This window comes from Saccopteryx bilineata, chromosome 1 (genome assembly GCF_036850765.1).
Source record: "Saccopteryx bilineata isolate mSacBil1 chromosome 1, mSacBil1_pri_phased_curated, whole genome shotgun sequence".
NCBI classification, from domain to species: Eukaryota; Metazoa; Chordata; class Mammalia; order Chiroptera; family Emballonuridae; genus Saccopteryx; species Saccopteryx bilineata.
The window spans coordinates 75,749,441-75,767,471 of NC_089490.1; the positions used below are offsets into that span (position 1 = coordinate 75,749,441).

Sequence of the window (18,031 nt, forward strand, 5' to 3'; positions counted from 1 at the left end):
ATTGATATTATATTTTAATTTTGAACATTCAGCAGGTTTCCACTTTTATCTATTTTTAAAAATAAATTATATTATATATGTAGCCTTTGTTCTTATCTCTTATTTTTTAGGGCAATCACAGGGTTAAAAAGAACATAGATTTTTTAAAGGCTCCCTTGTGGTACAAATTGCAGAATGCCTTTTATTTTCTATTTAGTAGTGTCTGAAAGTGTTCGTTTTTCTATGTTTTTAAGAGTTATATTTAAAAACATTATTTTAGTTTGAAATCATTTGTACCTTTTATATCTTAATAACTATTTCTATGACCACCTGTATGGTATGTGAAACACATCCTCCGAATGTTCACATAGGCCAAAGACAAATATCAGTGTAAACGTCAGGGTCATGATCTATGCCTATATCAATTCCCCATTTTAGTTTTCACTATGCAGCCATCAGAATATGTGAAAATAATCAGCTGATATTTATAAAATGAAGGTTAGGAATCTGAGCTATATTCCCCAAAGATTTATGAACTATAAAATTGCATTATTTTTATTATGTTCTGTCATTGCATAGTGCTCTTTAGCTGTCTTTCATTTATGAGGTAGAGCTTCTTAGCATCCATTTGCGTGAAAGATACTGTGTGTACTCATTTTGTATTGTATTGTGGCAGGCGCTGTAATCTACAGGGTTCCTATTCATTTTGGAATTCATTTCACAGCTCACTAATTGTGTGGATGAGAAGAAAAAATATATGCTTTGATTCCCAGGCATGCCAAGCAGATGGCCCAAAGTTCATTGCTACCAGCACTGTCAGTGTGGCCCTCTTCTGTAGGTAGTGGACCTGGCACCAATCGTCAAACACAATGTGAGGGTCCATTTCACACAGCATTGATGATCGCTGAGCCTCTGGTTTCCTATGACTTATAAACATTTTAATCTTTATCACCAGGCTCTAAAGTGGTCAGTCATTTGAGCAGGTGCAAAGACAGTAGAATTCATATTCATTTTACATGAGAAGCCAAATAAATTTTCATTCATATGGAAATTTGAGGGGGAGGAAAAGTAGAAGGGACTAAGCTTAGTTTCTTGAAAAGAGATTAATATATATGTGTTGAGATTCAAAACTGTAGCATTATTTCTGAGATTGAACCCTTTGAAAAATTGAATAGAAGATCAGGGTTTATATTTTTACATTTTTTAGTGAACTTCCTATCAAATATCTTTTTAGTCTTTCAATACAAAAAAATGTTTACTTAATTATTTTTATACAATATGTAATTTATATAGTCATTCAAAATGTCAGCAATTGCATTCAGTGTGTGTGTGTGTGTGTGTGTGTGTGTGTTTGTGGTGAAAGAGTAAGATAGAGACAGAAGTAGTAACAAAAATAAAATAATGAACGTCTTTACACATTTCTTAATTCAACAGAGACACGAGGACAATATGAATTTGGGTCATCACTTCAGGAAAGGGAAGGTAGTCAAATATTCGAATAACGTTGATGTAGAAATTTTATGTTTCTTTTATCTCTTCCTTCTCTTCAATTCCAAACCACCACCATGGGTTTCACATGTTTTCTTGACTTCGTGTTTCCTTTTTTCTTGGCTTTCAGACTGATGCTGCTCTGATGTATGATGCAGTGCACGTGGTGTCTGTGGGCGTCCAACAGTTTCCCCAGATGACAGTCAGTTCCCTACAGTGTAATCGACACAAACCCTGGCGCTTTGGAACCCGCTTTATGAGCCTAATCAAAGAGGTACGTCAGGAGATGCACATTCCCCCTTTTTGTCCTCAAACTGAATGCATTGAGATTATGGCAGCTTTCTTAACAATTGACCTTTAACTTTTCTCTTTTAAATTAAACTTTCTCTCTTCCCTATACAGGCAAAATCAACATTTTTACTTAATAATATGAAACAAAGTGCCTGACCTTTGGGTGCACAATGAATAAAGCATCTACCTGGGATGCTGAGGTCACTAGTTAGAAACCCTGGGCTTGCCTTGATCAAGGCACATATGGGAGTTAATGCCTCCTGCTCCTCTCTACCTTCTCTCTTTCTCTCTCTCTCTCCTCTCTCTAAAATGAATAAGTAAAAATCTAAAAAAAAAATTAATAATACGAAACAAAGGAGGTAAAACTACATAACAAATAAATGGACATTCTTCAAAATATATAGAACTGTGTAAACAGATAAAAATCTGTGAGTTATGGTTTATGACATTTTTAGTTTCACCTTCTCAAATTACATTTATTTATGTGGAAATATAAATGTTTAAAAATACTTGTTTATATTTTAGGCAATGCGATAGATATGTAAAGAATTTTTAATATGCATGCCATCTACAGTATACTAAATTGCACGCACGATGTAAATCTTAGAGAATAGTTATTTAGATCTATTTTTCTTAAATATAATGTTGTTATTTTAATTATTTAACAGGTAACATAAAACATAATAAAAGTGCAAAGTTACTTCATATTGCATAATGCAACCACTTTTATGGCCATATACAGGACAAAAGTACATTTACAGTTCTGAGTATGTGAAACACTGAGTTTATTCTTAAATTATTATTTAATAATTATTACATTATTTTCCATAAGAACTATAAATCTACTTTTGCCCACTCATGTAATATTTCTTATTACATCCGTTGTAGTTATAAACTATGTACAGACTTAGAAAGAAAAGGGGAAATTCTTTTTTTTTTTTAATTGAGGTTGTGAGGACTAGGGCTATTTATAGGCTGTGGCAAAGGAGACATGCTCAGGCCCTGCCTTTGAGCGGAGGTTTTTTTTGTGTGTGTATGTGTGTTTCTTATTAAATTTTAAAATTTATTGTGTTAACATGGATTCAAGTGTCCCACTCAATATAACACCCTCGCCCCACAACCACGTGCCCCCTATTATGCCCCCTATTATACCCCTTTGCCTCCCTCCACTAACTCTCTCTCTACTTCCCTCTGGGATTTGCTGTCCTGTTATCTGTATCTCTGTTATGTATATATAGTTTCACTAATCCCGTCACCTTCTCTGATCCCATTTCTCATCCCCTTCCTTCTGACAGCTGTCCCTCTGCTTCCAATGACTCTGCCCCTGCCTCTGTTCCATTTCTCAGTTCACCTTGTTCATTAGATTCCACATATAAGTGAGATCATATATTTTTCATTCTCTGCCTGGATTATTTCACTTAGCATAATGATTTTCAGGTCCATCCATGCTATCGCAAAAGGTAAGATTTCCTTCTTTTTCCAGCCTTGTAGTATTCCATTATGTATATGTACCACTGCTTTTTTATCCTTTCATCTACCGACAGACACTTGGGCTATTTCCAGATATTGGCTATTGTAAACAATGCTGCAATAAACGTGAGGGTGCATATCTTCTTCTGAATCAGTGCTTTTGGATTCTTAGGATATGTTCCAATAAATGGGATAGCTGGGTCATAAGGCATTTTCATTTTTAATTTTTTGAGGAAACATCATACTGTTTTCCACAGTGGCTGCACAAGTCTGCATTCCCACCAGCAGTGCAGGAGGGTTCCCCTTTCTCCACACCCTTACCAGCACTTATTGTGTAGTTATAAAGTATGTACAGACTGTATTTTGAAAATTGATTTGTTAATGAGTACCATTCTAACAGGTGTGAGGTGGCATCTCATTGTGATTTTAATTTGCATACCTCTGATGATTAGTGACAATGAACTTTTTTTTTTTAATTTATATGCCTATTGGCCATCTGTATATCCTCTTTGGAGAAGTGTCTATTTAGTCCCTTTGCCCATTTTTAAATTGGATTGTTTACCTTCCTGATGTCGAGTTTTAGAAGTTCTTTATAAATTTGGTTTATTAAGCCTTTATCAAACATATCGGCGAATATGTTCTCCAATTGTGTGGGTTGTCTTTTAATTTTGTTCATGGTGTCTTTTGCTGTGTAAAACATTTTGTTTGATAGAGACCTATTTCTTTATTTTGTCCTTTATTTCACTTTCCCATGGAGATATATCAGCAAAATAATGTTATAAAATATATTGAAGAGTTTACTGCCTATGTTTTCCTCTAAGACATTTATGGTTTTATGACTTACATTTAGGTCTTTTAGCCACTTTGAGTTTATTTTTGTGAATGTGTAAGTTGGTGGTCTAGTTTCATTTTTTGCCTGTACCTGTCCAATTTTCTCAACACCATTTGTTAAAAAGACTGTCTTTACTCCATTTTATACTCTTACCTCTTTTGTCAAATATCAATTAACCATAATAACATGGGCTCATTTCTGGTTTCTTTGTTCTGTTACATTGATCTGTATGTCTGGTCTTATGCCATTACTAAGATGATTAGATACAATGGCCTTGTAGTATAACTTGATATCAGGAAGTGTGATACCTCCCAGTCTATTCTTCATTTTCATGATTGCTAAGGCTATTCAGTGTTTTGTTTTGGGGTTTTTTTTTTTTTTTGTCCATTAAATTTTTGAAATATTTGTTCTATATCTTTGAACTATGCCATTGGTATTTTAATAGAAATTTCATTGAATCTATAGATTGCTTTGGGTAGTATAGACATTTTAATGATGTTTATTCTTTCTATCCATGAATACAGTATATGCTTCCACTTGAAAAAAGAAATCTTCCGCAACTTCTTTTTTCAATGTCTTAAAATTTTCGAAGTACATGTCTTTTACCTTCTTACTTAAATTTATTTCTAGGTACTTTATTAATTTTTTGTTGCAATAGTGGAGGGTGTTGTTTCCTTAATTTCTCTTTCTGATGGTTTATTATTGATCTATAAAAAGGCCACTGATTTCTGAATATTAATTTTATATCCTGCCACCTTGCCAAATTCATTTATCAGGTCTAGTAGTTTTATGACTGAGACTTTAGGGTTTTCTATGTATCATGTCACCAGCAAATAATGACAGATTTACTTCTTCTTTTCCAATTTGGATGCCTTTTATTTCTTCTTGTCTGATTGCTGTGGTGAGGACCTTCCAGAACTATGTTGAATAAGAGTGGTGGAAGGGGGCACCCCTGTCTAGTTTCTGGTCTTAAGGGGATTGCTTTTAATTTTTGCCCATTGAGTATGATGTTGGCTGTTGGTTTGTCATAGATGGCCTTTATTATGTTGAGTATGTTCCCTGTATTCCCACTTTGCTAAGAGTTATGATCATAAATAGATGTTGTATTTTATTAAATGCTTTTTCTGCATCTATTGATATAATTTTGTCATCCTTATGGGGGCTTCTCTGTAGGTAATTAACTGCCTTTTCTTGCAGCATTTAGTATTTTTTCTTTGTCTCTTAACTTTGACATTTTAACATGATGTGTCTTGGTATAGACTTCCTTGGTTCCTCTTTAATGAGACTCTCTGTGCTTCTTGAACTTGTGTGACTTTTTTATTCATTAGTTTAGGGAATTTTTCTGCTATGATTTCTTCAAACAGGTTCTCTATCTCTTGATCATTCTCTTCTCCTTTAAGAAGCCTCATGATGCAAATGTTGTTTCTCTTCATGTTGTTGCAGAAGTTTCTTAGAGTTTCCTCAGTCTTTTTGAGCATCTTTTCTACTTGCTGCTTTGCTTCTATGCTTTAGTTTATCTTGTCTTCTAAATCACTGATTTGATTCTTTGCTTCATCCAACCTACTGTTGATTATTTCTGGTGCAATATTCATTTCTGATGTTGTATTTTTAATTTCTGACTGATTCTTTTTTATGACTTCAATGTCCTTCTTGATACTTTCTCTCTATTTAAGTTCTCATTGTGATTATCCATTGTTTGTCTAAGATCCTTGGGCATCCTAAATATCATTATTTTAAACTCTGTGTCTGGTAGTTTGGTTAATTCCATTTCATTTGGTTCTTTTTCTGGGGATTTCTCTTATTATATCACCTGGGTCGTATTTCTTTGTCTGCCCATTTTGTCTGTATATTAGGAAGCACTGTCTGACTTTGAAGTTGTTTTGGTGTCTTTATGAGGAAGATGGGCTCAGTGGTACTGACCTCCAGGCCACCTAATTTCCTTGCTTTAAGAATACTTCTTGAGGGTAGTATTTACCCTCCTGTTGTATGTGAGTATTAAGTACAGTTAGTCCTTTTGTAGGTGTGGTTATCACTTCAAGTGTCTGGCTCTCAGGGTCAACCTGATCATTTGTATTAGATCTGTCCTGTTGTGTGTATTTATTCTCCACAGTGTCTGGTGCCTGCTGGACTCCTCCTTTGGGTGTGCTGCTTATGTAGCTAGTGAGTCTAGCATTGGTACTGTCTGCCACCTACTACTAGTTGTGTTGGTTCTAGGTCTTCTTGGGTTGGTATCAAACTTTTTTTTGTAACTTGCTGTGGGATACCTGTCTGGAGCTATGACTCTGTGTGCTGCTTGTGTCTGTGTTTTTTATGCCTGGGTAGTGTAAGAGGGGCCATCCTGTGTATAAGAATCAGCTTCTTCCTGCTTAGAGATGACAGCAGTTCCATAAAAGCCCCAAATTCCATAAGATTAGCCTCCACTTCCAGCTGCTCCATCTCCTTTTCCACCTGCCTTCTCTTCCCACTGTCTTCTGTAGAAAGACTTTAGTGTGGATTCAGATTGGACTCACTCAAGCAACCCCACTATAGGTTGCAAGCTTGGTGGTTGAAGATGGCTGAGGTTGGCAATATGTTAGTGGATCCTATACTTCAGGGGTCTCTTGGTTAGGAGTTCAGCATGACTAAAGTAGCCACTACTGAGCTTAAACCCTCAGCCACTGCTGTATACTCAAATTTTATTTCTGACCAACAAGTTGAGCAGCAGGTTCAGACTGAGTGATGCCAACAGTGCCCTTTGCAGAAGTTCTTCCAGCTAGTGAGCCTCTGGTTTCAGGGAGGAAAACTGAGAGAGTCCTCTCCTGGGTCTGAGTGGGACCCCCCCCCCAGGAAGTGGATAAGCCCTTTAATCAGACACAACAATAGCCTTGCAGGGACCCACACTTTATATGTCCATGCTCCAAACTTCTCTCCCTTCCCCCTGTGGAATCTAGCCCAGAGGGGCAGGATATTTAGCATCTGGGCCAGCTGACTGTGAAGCTCCACCCTGCCCAATGCACATGAGCCACTGTGTCAGTGTTGTCCAAGAAAGCAGAATTCACCTCAGCTGGGCCCAGTGTTCAATGAGTCCTCCCTTTAGACACACCAGAAGCAAGGGTTTTTAGGTCCTGTTGTTAGATCCTGAACCAACTTTTCTCTGTAGCTGGATACCAGGTGTGCTGGCCCTGGGCCTTTCTGGAGGGAACTCAGAGTAGACCAGTGGGGGACACTGCCCATGACTAGCCCATAGCAACCTTCTTAGAGCTACAAGCAATCCAGAGTTTGTGAATGTGTCCGCTGGACCCAGATGCACATAGAAATACCAAGCCGCACACCTTAAGCTGGTTTTTACATACTCTGGGTCTGGGAATATGTCCATGAAAGGACAAGGTTCCCTGAGCTTTCTTTCCTGCAACCTATGTCTGCTGGATGCTCATTTGGGTCGGCCACTGAAATAAAACCTCTGGTGAAGTCTAGAGCCTGGGGCAGTTCAGGAATTAGGAAGGATAGTGAGTGTGGCTTGGCCCCAAGTGTCATTCTGTCCAGACTTTTTTCACAGACTTCAGGAGGGTCTGATCCCAGGAGTCTGGTGTGTGTGGCCTCTGACAACCAGAGATGTGGTCTGCTCACAGTCTGAATAGTTTCTACTGACTCTTCCGTGAGGCAGAAGCACCTGTCACAGTCTTGGTAGCGTGTGGGGAAAAGCTCCAGCCTCAATGCCAGAAAACTGAGTCACTGATATACCCCCTATTTCCTGGCTGACTTCTCAGAATGGCCTAGTATCCATAGGGTAGGGCAGGAGAGGCTCCTAAGGGTGGGGCAATTGCTTTTCCCTAGGCTGATCTTACAGGAAGGAGACTGCTCCACCCAGGAAAGATGGTGACTGCAGTATTCAAGAATGACTCAGTACAGGGATTCCAGTGGCCATCACTGTGTCTCTTCCTGGGTCAGCAACTTCACACTCTCCTTACTCAACTCTAATCCTCTTAGCCTTCCTCTGCCAGAGCCCCTGGTAAGTGCCTGTAAATGAGATTTTCTGCACGGGCCCTTTAAGACAGAGCCTGCATCTCTGAGAGCTCTGTTTCTTTCTCACAGACAGAAATCTGGGCTCTTTTCACCACCAAATGCAGTATGGGCACCTCTTCTAGGCTCTGGGGCTGTAGGACCCTCCCACCTGAGGATGACCTTCCCTGCAGTATGAGTCCTTCTGGACCCTCCACCAACACTTGCCCCTGGGAGCGTGGCAGTGTTTCTTCTACATCTCTGCCCTTCCTACCAGTCTCATGTGGCTTCTCCTGTGATCCTTGGTTATAGACTCTTCTTCATTGAGTCCAAAGTTGGTTTTCAAGATGATTATTCTTAAATTAAGTAGTAATCTAGTTTAGTACTGAGAGATAGCAGTTGGAATGTCTGCCTACTCCATCGCCATCTTGAAATCCTAAGGGAAAATTGTTAAAAACATATACACACTTACTTTTTTCTGTTTTTCTTATCATAAAGAAAATTCCTTTTTCAGCTTTTTTAAAACTTTTTTTCTTTTTTTATCAATTGAGAGGCAAGGAGGCAGAGAGATAGACTCTAGCATGCACCCTGACCATGATCAACTAGGCAACCCCTGTCTGGGGGTGATGCTCTGCCCATCTGGGGCCACTGCTCCATTGCTTAGCAACTGAGACATTTTAGTGCCTGAGGTAAGGCCATAGAGACATCCTCAGTGCCTGGGGACAACTTGCTTGAACTATTGGAACCAAGGCTGTGGGAGGAGAGGAGAGAGAATGAGTGAGAGAGAGAAGGGGGAGTGGGAGGGGTGAAGAAGCAGATGATTGCTTCTCCTGTGTGCCCTAACTGGTAATCAAACCCAGGATTTTTATACACTGGGCCTATGCTCTACTACTGAGCCAACCAGCCAGGGCCCAGCTTAGAATACTTTTCATTTAATAAAAACTATTATTTTATATGAAAATTTAACTATGAAAATTTAATCTTTGCTATGAAAAATCACAGATATTATTATCATAAAGATTTTTCATTAATGGCTTACAAGAAATCATCAGTTCATCATGTAATAAATTATTCATCAAGAAAGCAAAGCATAAATAGGATAAAAATTAAGAACATTCATGTTTTTAAAAGAATATCCATAAAATTTCTATGTCTAATTCTTATAAAACTCTCATTTAGGTGAAATAATACCCCCTGAAGAATATGCCTTTTATTTATCTTTTCACATCAAATATTTATTTCTGGTTTAAAACAACATCAGAGAGCTGAAAACACCATGCACAGGACTGACTAGTTGAAGAATAGCTTTTTCTCAATGCAGCACTTGAGTATTGAGACATGTGTCAAATAGCCCTATAAAAAGTAGTTGAATAAAACTCACTATTGTGTTTATTGTAGAGTGTTATTGAGGACCTTGTCCACTAAATCATACAGTGTGCCCCCTCTGAAGACCAAAAGGAGACATTTCTCTAAGGTATCCGTGTTAGGAAGAGCTGGGCTTCTCCTGGTACAATTACCAGGTGTCGTAAATTATAGGGCCTGTATAGTTTTTCATCATATTTTCTTTATTCTGATTGCTGGGAAGTTCAGGATTAAATTTGTGATTGAACTTTGTTAGTTGTACCATTTCACCTGATGTTAATTACCTCGTGTTGTCTCCATACCAGATTTGTTTTACTATTTTTCAGTTCTACTCCTGTACTTCTTGATCATGTCTATTTTTATACTAATATGTATTTTTGTGAATTACCTGAAATTATTTTATTTAGAATAAGGATTAAAAATATTTTTCATTTTTTTCTTTTTTTCTTCTTTCCCAAGTGAGAGTAGGGGAAATAGAGAGACAGACTCCTGCTTGTACCCTGACTGGGATCTACCTGGCAAACCCCATCTGGGGCCAATGCTCTGGCCATCTGAGACCACGCTCACAACTGAGTTATTTATTTATTTATTTTTTTGTATTTTTCTGAGGTTGGAAACGGGGAGGCAGTCAGACAGACTCTCGCATGCGCCCGACCGGGATCCACCCGGCATGCCCACCAGGAGGCGATGCTCTGCCCATCTGAGGCGTAGCTCTGCTGCAACCAGAGCCATTCTAGTGCCTGAGGCAGAGGCCACAGAGCCATCCCCAGTGCTTGGGCCAACTTTGCTCCAATGGAGCCTTGGCTGGGGGAGGGGAAGAGAGAGACAGAGAGGAAGGAGAGGGGAAGGGGTAGAGAAGCAGATGGGTGCTTCTCCTGTGTGCCCTGGCCGGGAATCGAACCTGGGACTCCTGCATGCCAGGCTGATGCTCTATCACTGAGCCAACCAGCCAGGGCCAACTGAGCTCTTAGTGCCTGAGGCCATGGAGCCATCCTCAGCATCTGGGGCCAACTTGCTTCAATTGAGCCATGGATACAGGAGGAAGAGAGAGAGAGAGAGAGAGAGAGAGAGAGAGAGAGAGAGAGAGAGAGAGAAGCAAAAGCTGGAGGGGTGGAGAAGCAGATGGGCACCTCTCTTGTGTGTCCTGACTGGGAATCGAACCCAGGATGTCCACACGTCAGGCTGATGCTCTACCACTCAGCCAGCTGGCTAGGACTAAATTTTTATTTTTAAATAAACTTTTAAGCAACAATAATACCAAATTGTCTTTACCCAGTTTCTCCTGTTAATGTTTGAATTTTCTTGGCAAATTTGTTAAAGCTGATGTCCCTTTTCTGTTCCAGGATCCAGTCTAGGATACCACATTTCATTTTTAATGCCTGAGGCAGAGGTTCCATGGAGCCATCCTAAATGCCTAGGATGTATGCACTTGAACCAATTGAACCATGGCTGCAGGAGGGGAAGGGAGAGAAAGAGAGAGAAAAAGGGGAGGGAGAGTGGTAGAGAAGCAGACAGTGTTTCTCGTGTGTGCCCTGACTGGGAATCATACCTGGGACATCCACACACAGGGCCAATGTTGTACCACTGAGCTAACTGGCCAGAGCTATTTTTCTTTCTTATTGCAGACCAATTCATGTGTTTAAGTGCAGTTATGACATGTTGCAATATTCATATAGATATGTATTATAATTTTTCTTTTATTTATAAATTATTAGCCTAAAACTATTTTAGAATAACCACCCATAAGTACCCAAAAAACACATGAAGCCTGAGAAATGCAGTAAGAATAACATCCATTTGTATCCTCATTGAGATTTTCCCCATGATCTACTGGATTTTACTTCTTTTGGGTCTATTTCTTTCGGATATTGTAGTTTTGAGTATATATCACATATTAAAATTTTCACATAAAACTATTTTTCCAAGTTATTTCCAAATGATAAATAATTGGAAACATCTATTTATAGCAAAATAGTTAGCAGAATGGGAAAACTTATTATACATTATTTTTTTTTTTTTGTATTTTTCCGAAGCTGGAAACGGGGAGGCAGTCAGACCGACTCCCGCATGCGCCAGACCGGGATCCACCCAGCATGCCTACCAGGGGGTGATGCGCTGCCCAGCTGGGGCGTCGCTCTGCCGCAATCAGAGCCATTCTAGCGCCTGAGGCAGAGGCCACAGAGCCTCCTCAGCGCCTGGGCCAACTTTGCTCCAGTGGAGCCTTGGCTGCTGGAGGGGAAGAAAGAGACAGAGAGGGAGAAGAAGAGGAGGGGTGGAGAAACAGATGGGCGCTTCTCCTGTGTGCCCTGGCCGGGAATTGAACCCGGACTCCTGCACGCCAGGCCGATGCTCTACTACTGAACCAACCAGCCAGGGCCCTTATTATACATTTTTAAAGCCCCGATATTTGCTAAGCATTGAGAGGGGGTAAACACATTTAGTAGAGTATAAAATATACTTCCTTCTACATAGACAGCTCCTACTCCAGGAACTCTAACTTTATGTGAACTAATTTTGATACATTTCTTCCTGCCTAACTTAAGGGAAACTACAGTAATAAATTCATTATTCTAATTTGAAAGTGTATAATTAAACTCTATGAGATAGGCTTTCCTATGTTCAGTTTTTTTCATTGTAATAAAATAAATTTATTTTGACATTAGTGTGAATTTAAGAGTGGTATTTTCAAACAATAATTCTATCTGTAGTCTTCAGTTAGATATTCACTATTTTCTATATTAAAATAAGTAACTAAATTCTTACTTTACTAAAAGAGATTTGCTATTTTAAAATTCAATACCAATATGTTTGTAAGAAGTAATAAAAATGTTTATTTTTTATTGGTGAAAAAGTGTTTTCTTTTCTCATCCTTTACTTAGTAATTCATATATATATATTTTTCTTTTTTCTTTCTTTTCTTTTCCTTTAGGCACATTGGGAAGGTCTCACAGGCAGAATCACTTTCAACAAAACCAATGGCTTACGAACAGATTTTGATTTGGATGTTATCAGCCTCAAGGAAGAAGGACTGGAAAAGGTATGTTAGGCATTCAGTTTATTTACTTTTAATTATTAAATGAAACACACATACATACAGTAGAATTGGGAAATAGAGCTAAAATGCTAGATTTGAGTCACACAGTAAACATTATGCAGAGATAATTTCAATATATTAGTATACAATTTGAGTTTAAAGAGAGAATATCCTGGAGGCATATGGTTTGCTTTAGGAGATATTGTAGTTTGGAATAATTTTAGTATAAAACCATGAATTTAAAACTGTAGTTGTATTTTGAGAGTGGAAGTAAGAGACAAATACTGACAAAGGAATTAACTGACCTTCTAGTAATCTTGTTAATTCAAAGAATAGTAAGAAGTAATGGAGAAGTCAGGTGGCAAAAGTGAGAGGAGGTAGTAAAAAAGATGGAAATCAAAGATGGGAGAATAAATTAGTGGGAGGAATTAACATTAAAAAAATTGGCTCAAATCTTCTGAGAAGACACGTAAGTTATTGAGGACAGGTAAAGATAAGCTAGAATAAAATAGTACTCTAAGAGTTCATATCAGGCCCTGGCCAGTTGACTCAGTGGTAGAGTGTAGGCCCTGCATGTAGATGTCCCGAGTTCAATTCCCAGTCAAGTCACATAGGAGAAACGACCATCTTCTTCTCCACCCCTTCTTCCTTCCCTTCCTTTAGCCATGACTCGATGCTTTGAATGAGTTGGCCCTGAGCATGAGGATGGCTCTGTGGCTTCTGCCTCAGGTAATAAAAATAGCTTAGTTGCTGAGCAACTGAGCAATGGCCCAGATGAGCAGAACATCATCCTTAAGGGGTATGCAGGATAGGTGGATCCCAGTCAGGGTGCATGTGGGAGTCTGTCTCTTTGCCTCCTCTCCTCTCAATTTGAAAAAAAATTCACATTAAATGTATTTAATATTTTCAAAAATTAGTACATAAAGCTATCACTTAAAGGACAGAAGTAGGATTTAGTTTTGTAAGCACTTAAGAATGATATAAATGTTTTGGAAATGCCATTATGGCAGAACTGACTTTGAGTCAGTAGAAATAAAGTGTTTGTAAATAGCAAAATGTGCTCTTTTTTTTCCATTTAGTAGAATAATTAAGAAATAAGTGACTAGAGTCAGAGGAATTGGGCTCAAATCCTTGTTTTGCCTTTTACTATTCCTAGACATATTTTTTTATCCTTCTAAAACAGTGTCTTAAATTTCATCATGGCTAATAGCAATATTCACCTCATGAGGAATAATAAGTCTTGTTGATTTTACTTTTACTTTTTCCTGGAAAGAATAGTAACCAACTCATAGATGAACTTGTAGAGTGTCTACTGGGTAGAGCTCTTAGTTTGGAAGAGTCAGTGCCTGGTGATTCAGGAAGCTTAAATTACAATTCTAGCTCTAGCACAACTGTGTAAACTTTGTCCTTCCGCCAAACTTCTTTTTTTTTTTTTTAATAAATTTTTATTAATGGTAATGGGATGACATTAATAAATCAGGGTACATATATTCAAAGAAAACATGTCTAGGTTATTTTGTCATCAAATTATGTTGCAAACCCCTCGCCCAAAGTCAGATTGTCCTCCGTCACCCTCTATCTAGTTCTCTGTGCCCCTCCCCCTCCCCCTAACTCTCTCCCTCCCTCCCTCCCATGTCCTCCCTCCCCCCCCACCCTTGGTAACCACCACACTCTTGTCCATGACTCTTAGTCTCATTTTTATGTTCCACCAATGTATGGAATCATGTAGTTCTTGTTTTTTTCTGATTTGCTTATTTCACTCCTTATAATGTTATCAAGATCCCACCATTTTGCTGTAAATGATCTGATGTCATCATTTCTTATGGCTGAGTAGTATTCCATAGTGTATATGTGCCACATCTTCTTTATCCAGTCTTCTATTGAAGGGCTTTTTGGTTGTTTCCATGTCTTGGCCACTGTGAACAGTGCTGCAATGAACATGGGGCTACATGTGTCTTCACGTATCAATGTTTCTGAGGTTTGAACTTGACTCCAATGGCAAGAGAAGTGAAGGCAAAGATAAATGAATGGGACTACATCAGAATTAAAAGTTTTTGCTCAGCAAGAGAAACTGATATCAAAATAAACAGACAGCCAACTATATGGGAACTGATATTTTCAAACGACAGCTCAGATAAGGGCCTAATATCCAAAATTTACAAAGAACTCATAAAACTCAACAACAAACAAACAAGCAATCCAATAAAAAAATGGGAAGAGGACATGAACAGACACTTCTCCCAGGAAGAGATACAAATGGCCAACAGATATATGAAAAGATGCTCAGCTTCATTAGTTATTAGAGAAATGCAAATCAAAACTACAATGAGATACCGCCAAACTTCTTTATGCCAAATTCTTCAATCCCCCCCCCCCAAAGACTGCAGTGTGCTTCCTTCTTAGACAGGCTGATGTGAGAATATCATGATCTCTAAAAGCACCTGGAAATTCTTTATAGGGGTCGAGGCTAGGAAATTTAACTATCCTCACTTCAATCTTATGACCATGAGAATAAAATCAACAAAGAAACTATGTGAAATGCTGACTTTATCCACTACTTTTTCTCATGCCACTGCCTTTTCCTCATTTTGTCTTGGTTATCTTTGATCAGCATACTTCATTTAATTAATTCTCTAGCAAATATGCAGTGAACATCTGTTTTGTGCCATTATAATGGTTATACTCTAGTGAAGGAAACCTGCCAATAATAAATGGACTCATAAAATTATCATATTGGATTGGGCAGTAAAAAGTGCTAAAAAAAGATATATTGTTTGCACATCATTAAAATGATGTATTTTGGATCATTTTCTGAAATGTGAATTTTAGGGTTAAAATTATTAATAAGCAGAAAGTCCATGTTTCTGATGTTTACGACTGTGGAACAGATAAACCAGGAAGAAACAAATTGTTTCTGTCAGAGAATTTGGATATTGGAAAATGAGCTTGAGGTTAACATTTTACTATGGGCATATTCTTTCCACCTAGTGCCCATAGATGAGTGAATATTTCCCACTCTATCTCAGTAGGGACCTTGGTTGGAAGCCAGGTCAGTTAGCCATGGTCGAAGAAGAGTCACCAATACCACATTCACAGCAGCCACATATGTCCAAAGAAGCTCATAGGGCCATGGAAGTGCCTCTGTGGAGCAGAGGAGGGAGAACAAAGGAAAAAAAAACAGTAGGTGACTTTGACTACCTCAGTCAATAGTAGAACAACTTCTTTCAAGAGCCTAGTATTGAGTACTAACAATAAGAAAAGAAAAATCAGAATAAGTGGTTTTCCCAGCTTGAATTCTTCTGGTCAGATCAAATACCACAATGTATATTCTACTTTCAAAATATATTTAGAATCCATCCATTTCTCTCCATGTTCGCTGCTGAAATCCTAGCCAAGAGACCTTTCACCTAGACATCTCCATTAGAGCCCAAGACTCTCTGCTCTACTATTTGTGATTCATTCTCCAAATCACAGCAGTCAGCCAATACCTTTAAAAGCAAATTGATCTGTCACTTGCCTATTTGAGTCCTTCTATTTACATTGGATTTCCTAACTCTCCCTTTTAGCTCTCCCTTTTAGTTTGATCCAGCAATGCTAACTTTTTTTTTTTTAATATTCTAACAGATTTAAAGTTTTCTTTTACTTGGCAATAGAGTTTCCCAGTCTAGGGTACCTATCTCTATCCCCTTTACCTGGCTAACTCTTACTCATTCTGGGTGTCATAGTATAAATATTATCTCCTTAGATAGGCACCCCCAAAGTTCATCTCAAATTTGAGTTTCTCAGAGTGCCCTATAATTTCCTGTCTGGGATTTGCTACAACATATGATTTTGTATTTACATATTCATATTTATTTATTTATTTATTTATTTATTTATTTATTTTACAGAGACAGAGAGAGAGAGAGAGAATCAGAGAGAGGGATAGACAGGGACAGACAGAAAAGAACAGAGAGATGAGAAGCATCAATCATTGGTTTTTTGTTGCGATACCTTATTTGTTCATTGATTGCTTTCTCATATGTGCCTTGACTGTGGGGCTACAGCAGACTGAGGAACCCCTTGCTCAAGCCAGTGACCTTGAGTCCAAGCTGGTGAGCTTTTGCTCAAACCAGATAGGCCTGCACTCAAGCTGGCGACCCAGGGGTCTTGAACCTGGGTTCTCTGCATCCCAGTCTGACACTCTACCCACGGCGCCACTGCCTGGTCAGGCTGTATTTACATATTAATTTTTTAAAAGAGTGTGTTTCATGCTGGATGGATAGCTCAGTTGTCCCAATATACCAAGGTTGTGGGTTCTATCTCTGGTCAGGACACATACAAATTCAACCAATCAATGCATAAATAAGTGAAACAACTTGATGTCTCTCTCTCTTTCTCTTCCTTTCTCTCTCTCTCTCTAAATCAATGCATAAATAAAAATACTTTAAAAAAAAAAGACTGTGTTCCTAGGAAGAATACATGTCCTACTAAAGGCGAAAAATGTCCTCTTAACCACTGTTTATATAATCAAGGCTTAGCAAAGTGTCTGGCACAAACTATATCCTCAAAAAATATTTAATGACTGTTGAATGAGTGAGAGTCACAATGTAAATCATAAGAGATACTTCCATAGAATGCTTACTCAAGCATCTGCTGTTAAGTTATTTTCTTATAGCTTAGCTTATTTTTTTTTTCAGTTTTTCTGCATACCTACAGAGTGGGGACAGAGAACTCCAGCAGTTAAGCAGTTATTAGGCTGGGCTGGAGGGTCAAAGCACCAATGGGTACAGGATTTAATAGTGCAGAGGGCAGCACTGAAGCCTGAGCTTACAAAGAGGCACATGGCACCAATGGCAAATCTGCCCTGCATGATGTCATGTAATACTTTCTGACACTCCAACATAACATCAAAGATTAAGAATTATCATTCTATTTAAAAATATTTTTATTCTTATAAATGCATGGTGTGAAAACAAATAAATGCCTATCAAATGAGAACAAACAGGAGTTATTATTCAGAGCTGCAAGGGAGCCAGCCACCATCATTTGCATGTGGCAGAGATTCAAGGGTAGGCAGAGGAGTGGAGAAGCTTTACTGTAGAAAAAGGGACTATCTCTGGGATGTTCTGAAGAAACAGAAGGTAGGATAACTAGAAATTTGACATCTTAGGTGATTGGTTGGAGTACATATTTTATTTTCTATGTTATATCTGGAGTGGCAAAAAGCCGGGATGGAAGCTATCAATAACTGAACAAATTTTAATTGTTCCAAGCAGATTTCTGGAGCAGTGATAACTTGTAGTTTGACCACATAACATGTTTTATCCAGAGGTTCTGGGCCAAAGTTTTGACTATATACATGGTCTGACCATTGCCTATTTGTATATTCAGTCTATCACTGGAATTATTTGGAGACAGCTGGAAGGAGAGGGAAAAATAGAAAAGAATGATAAGGTGTCACAGTGACAATGAACTACTTGGAGACCTTATGACATGCTCTGAGGGGCTGAGGGGAGATAATAGCCCTGGTCAGCAGACTGAATGACTGAAGCCCATCCCCAGCCTTACTCAGATATTTATTAGCCAGTACAAATAACTCAAGGAAGCAGACAGCA

The 18,031-nt window shown here is 38.5% G+C and overlaps 1 protein-coding gene across 2 annotated transcripts in view; it reads left to right on the forward strand.

Moving 5' to 3' along the window:
- The window catches only part of GRIK2 (glutamate ionotropic receptor kainate type subunit 2), a 696,770-nt gene that overhangs the window by 399,292 nt on the left and 279,447 nt on the right, over positions 1-18,031 (forward strand). For both annotated transcript variants that reach the window (XM_066254474.1, XM_066254481.1), the window contains 2 exons: positions 1,598-1,741; positions 12,330-12,437. In XM_066254474.1, the coding sequence (XP_066110571.1) occupies positions 1,598-1,741; positions 12,330-12,437 (252 nt within the window). The remainder of the gene's footprint in view (positions 1-1,597; positions 1,742-12,329; positions 12,438-18,031) is intronic.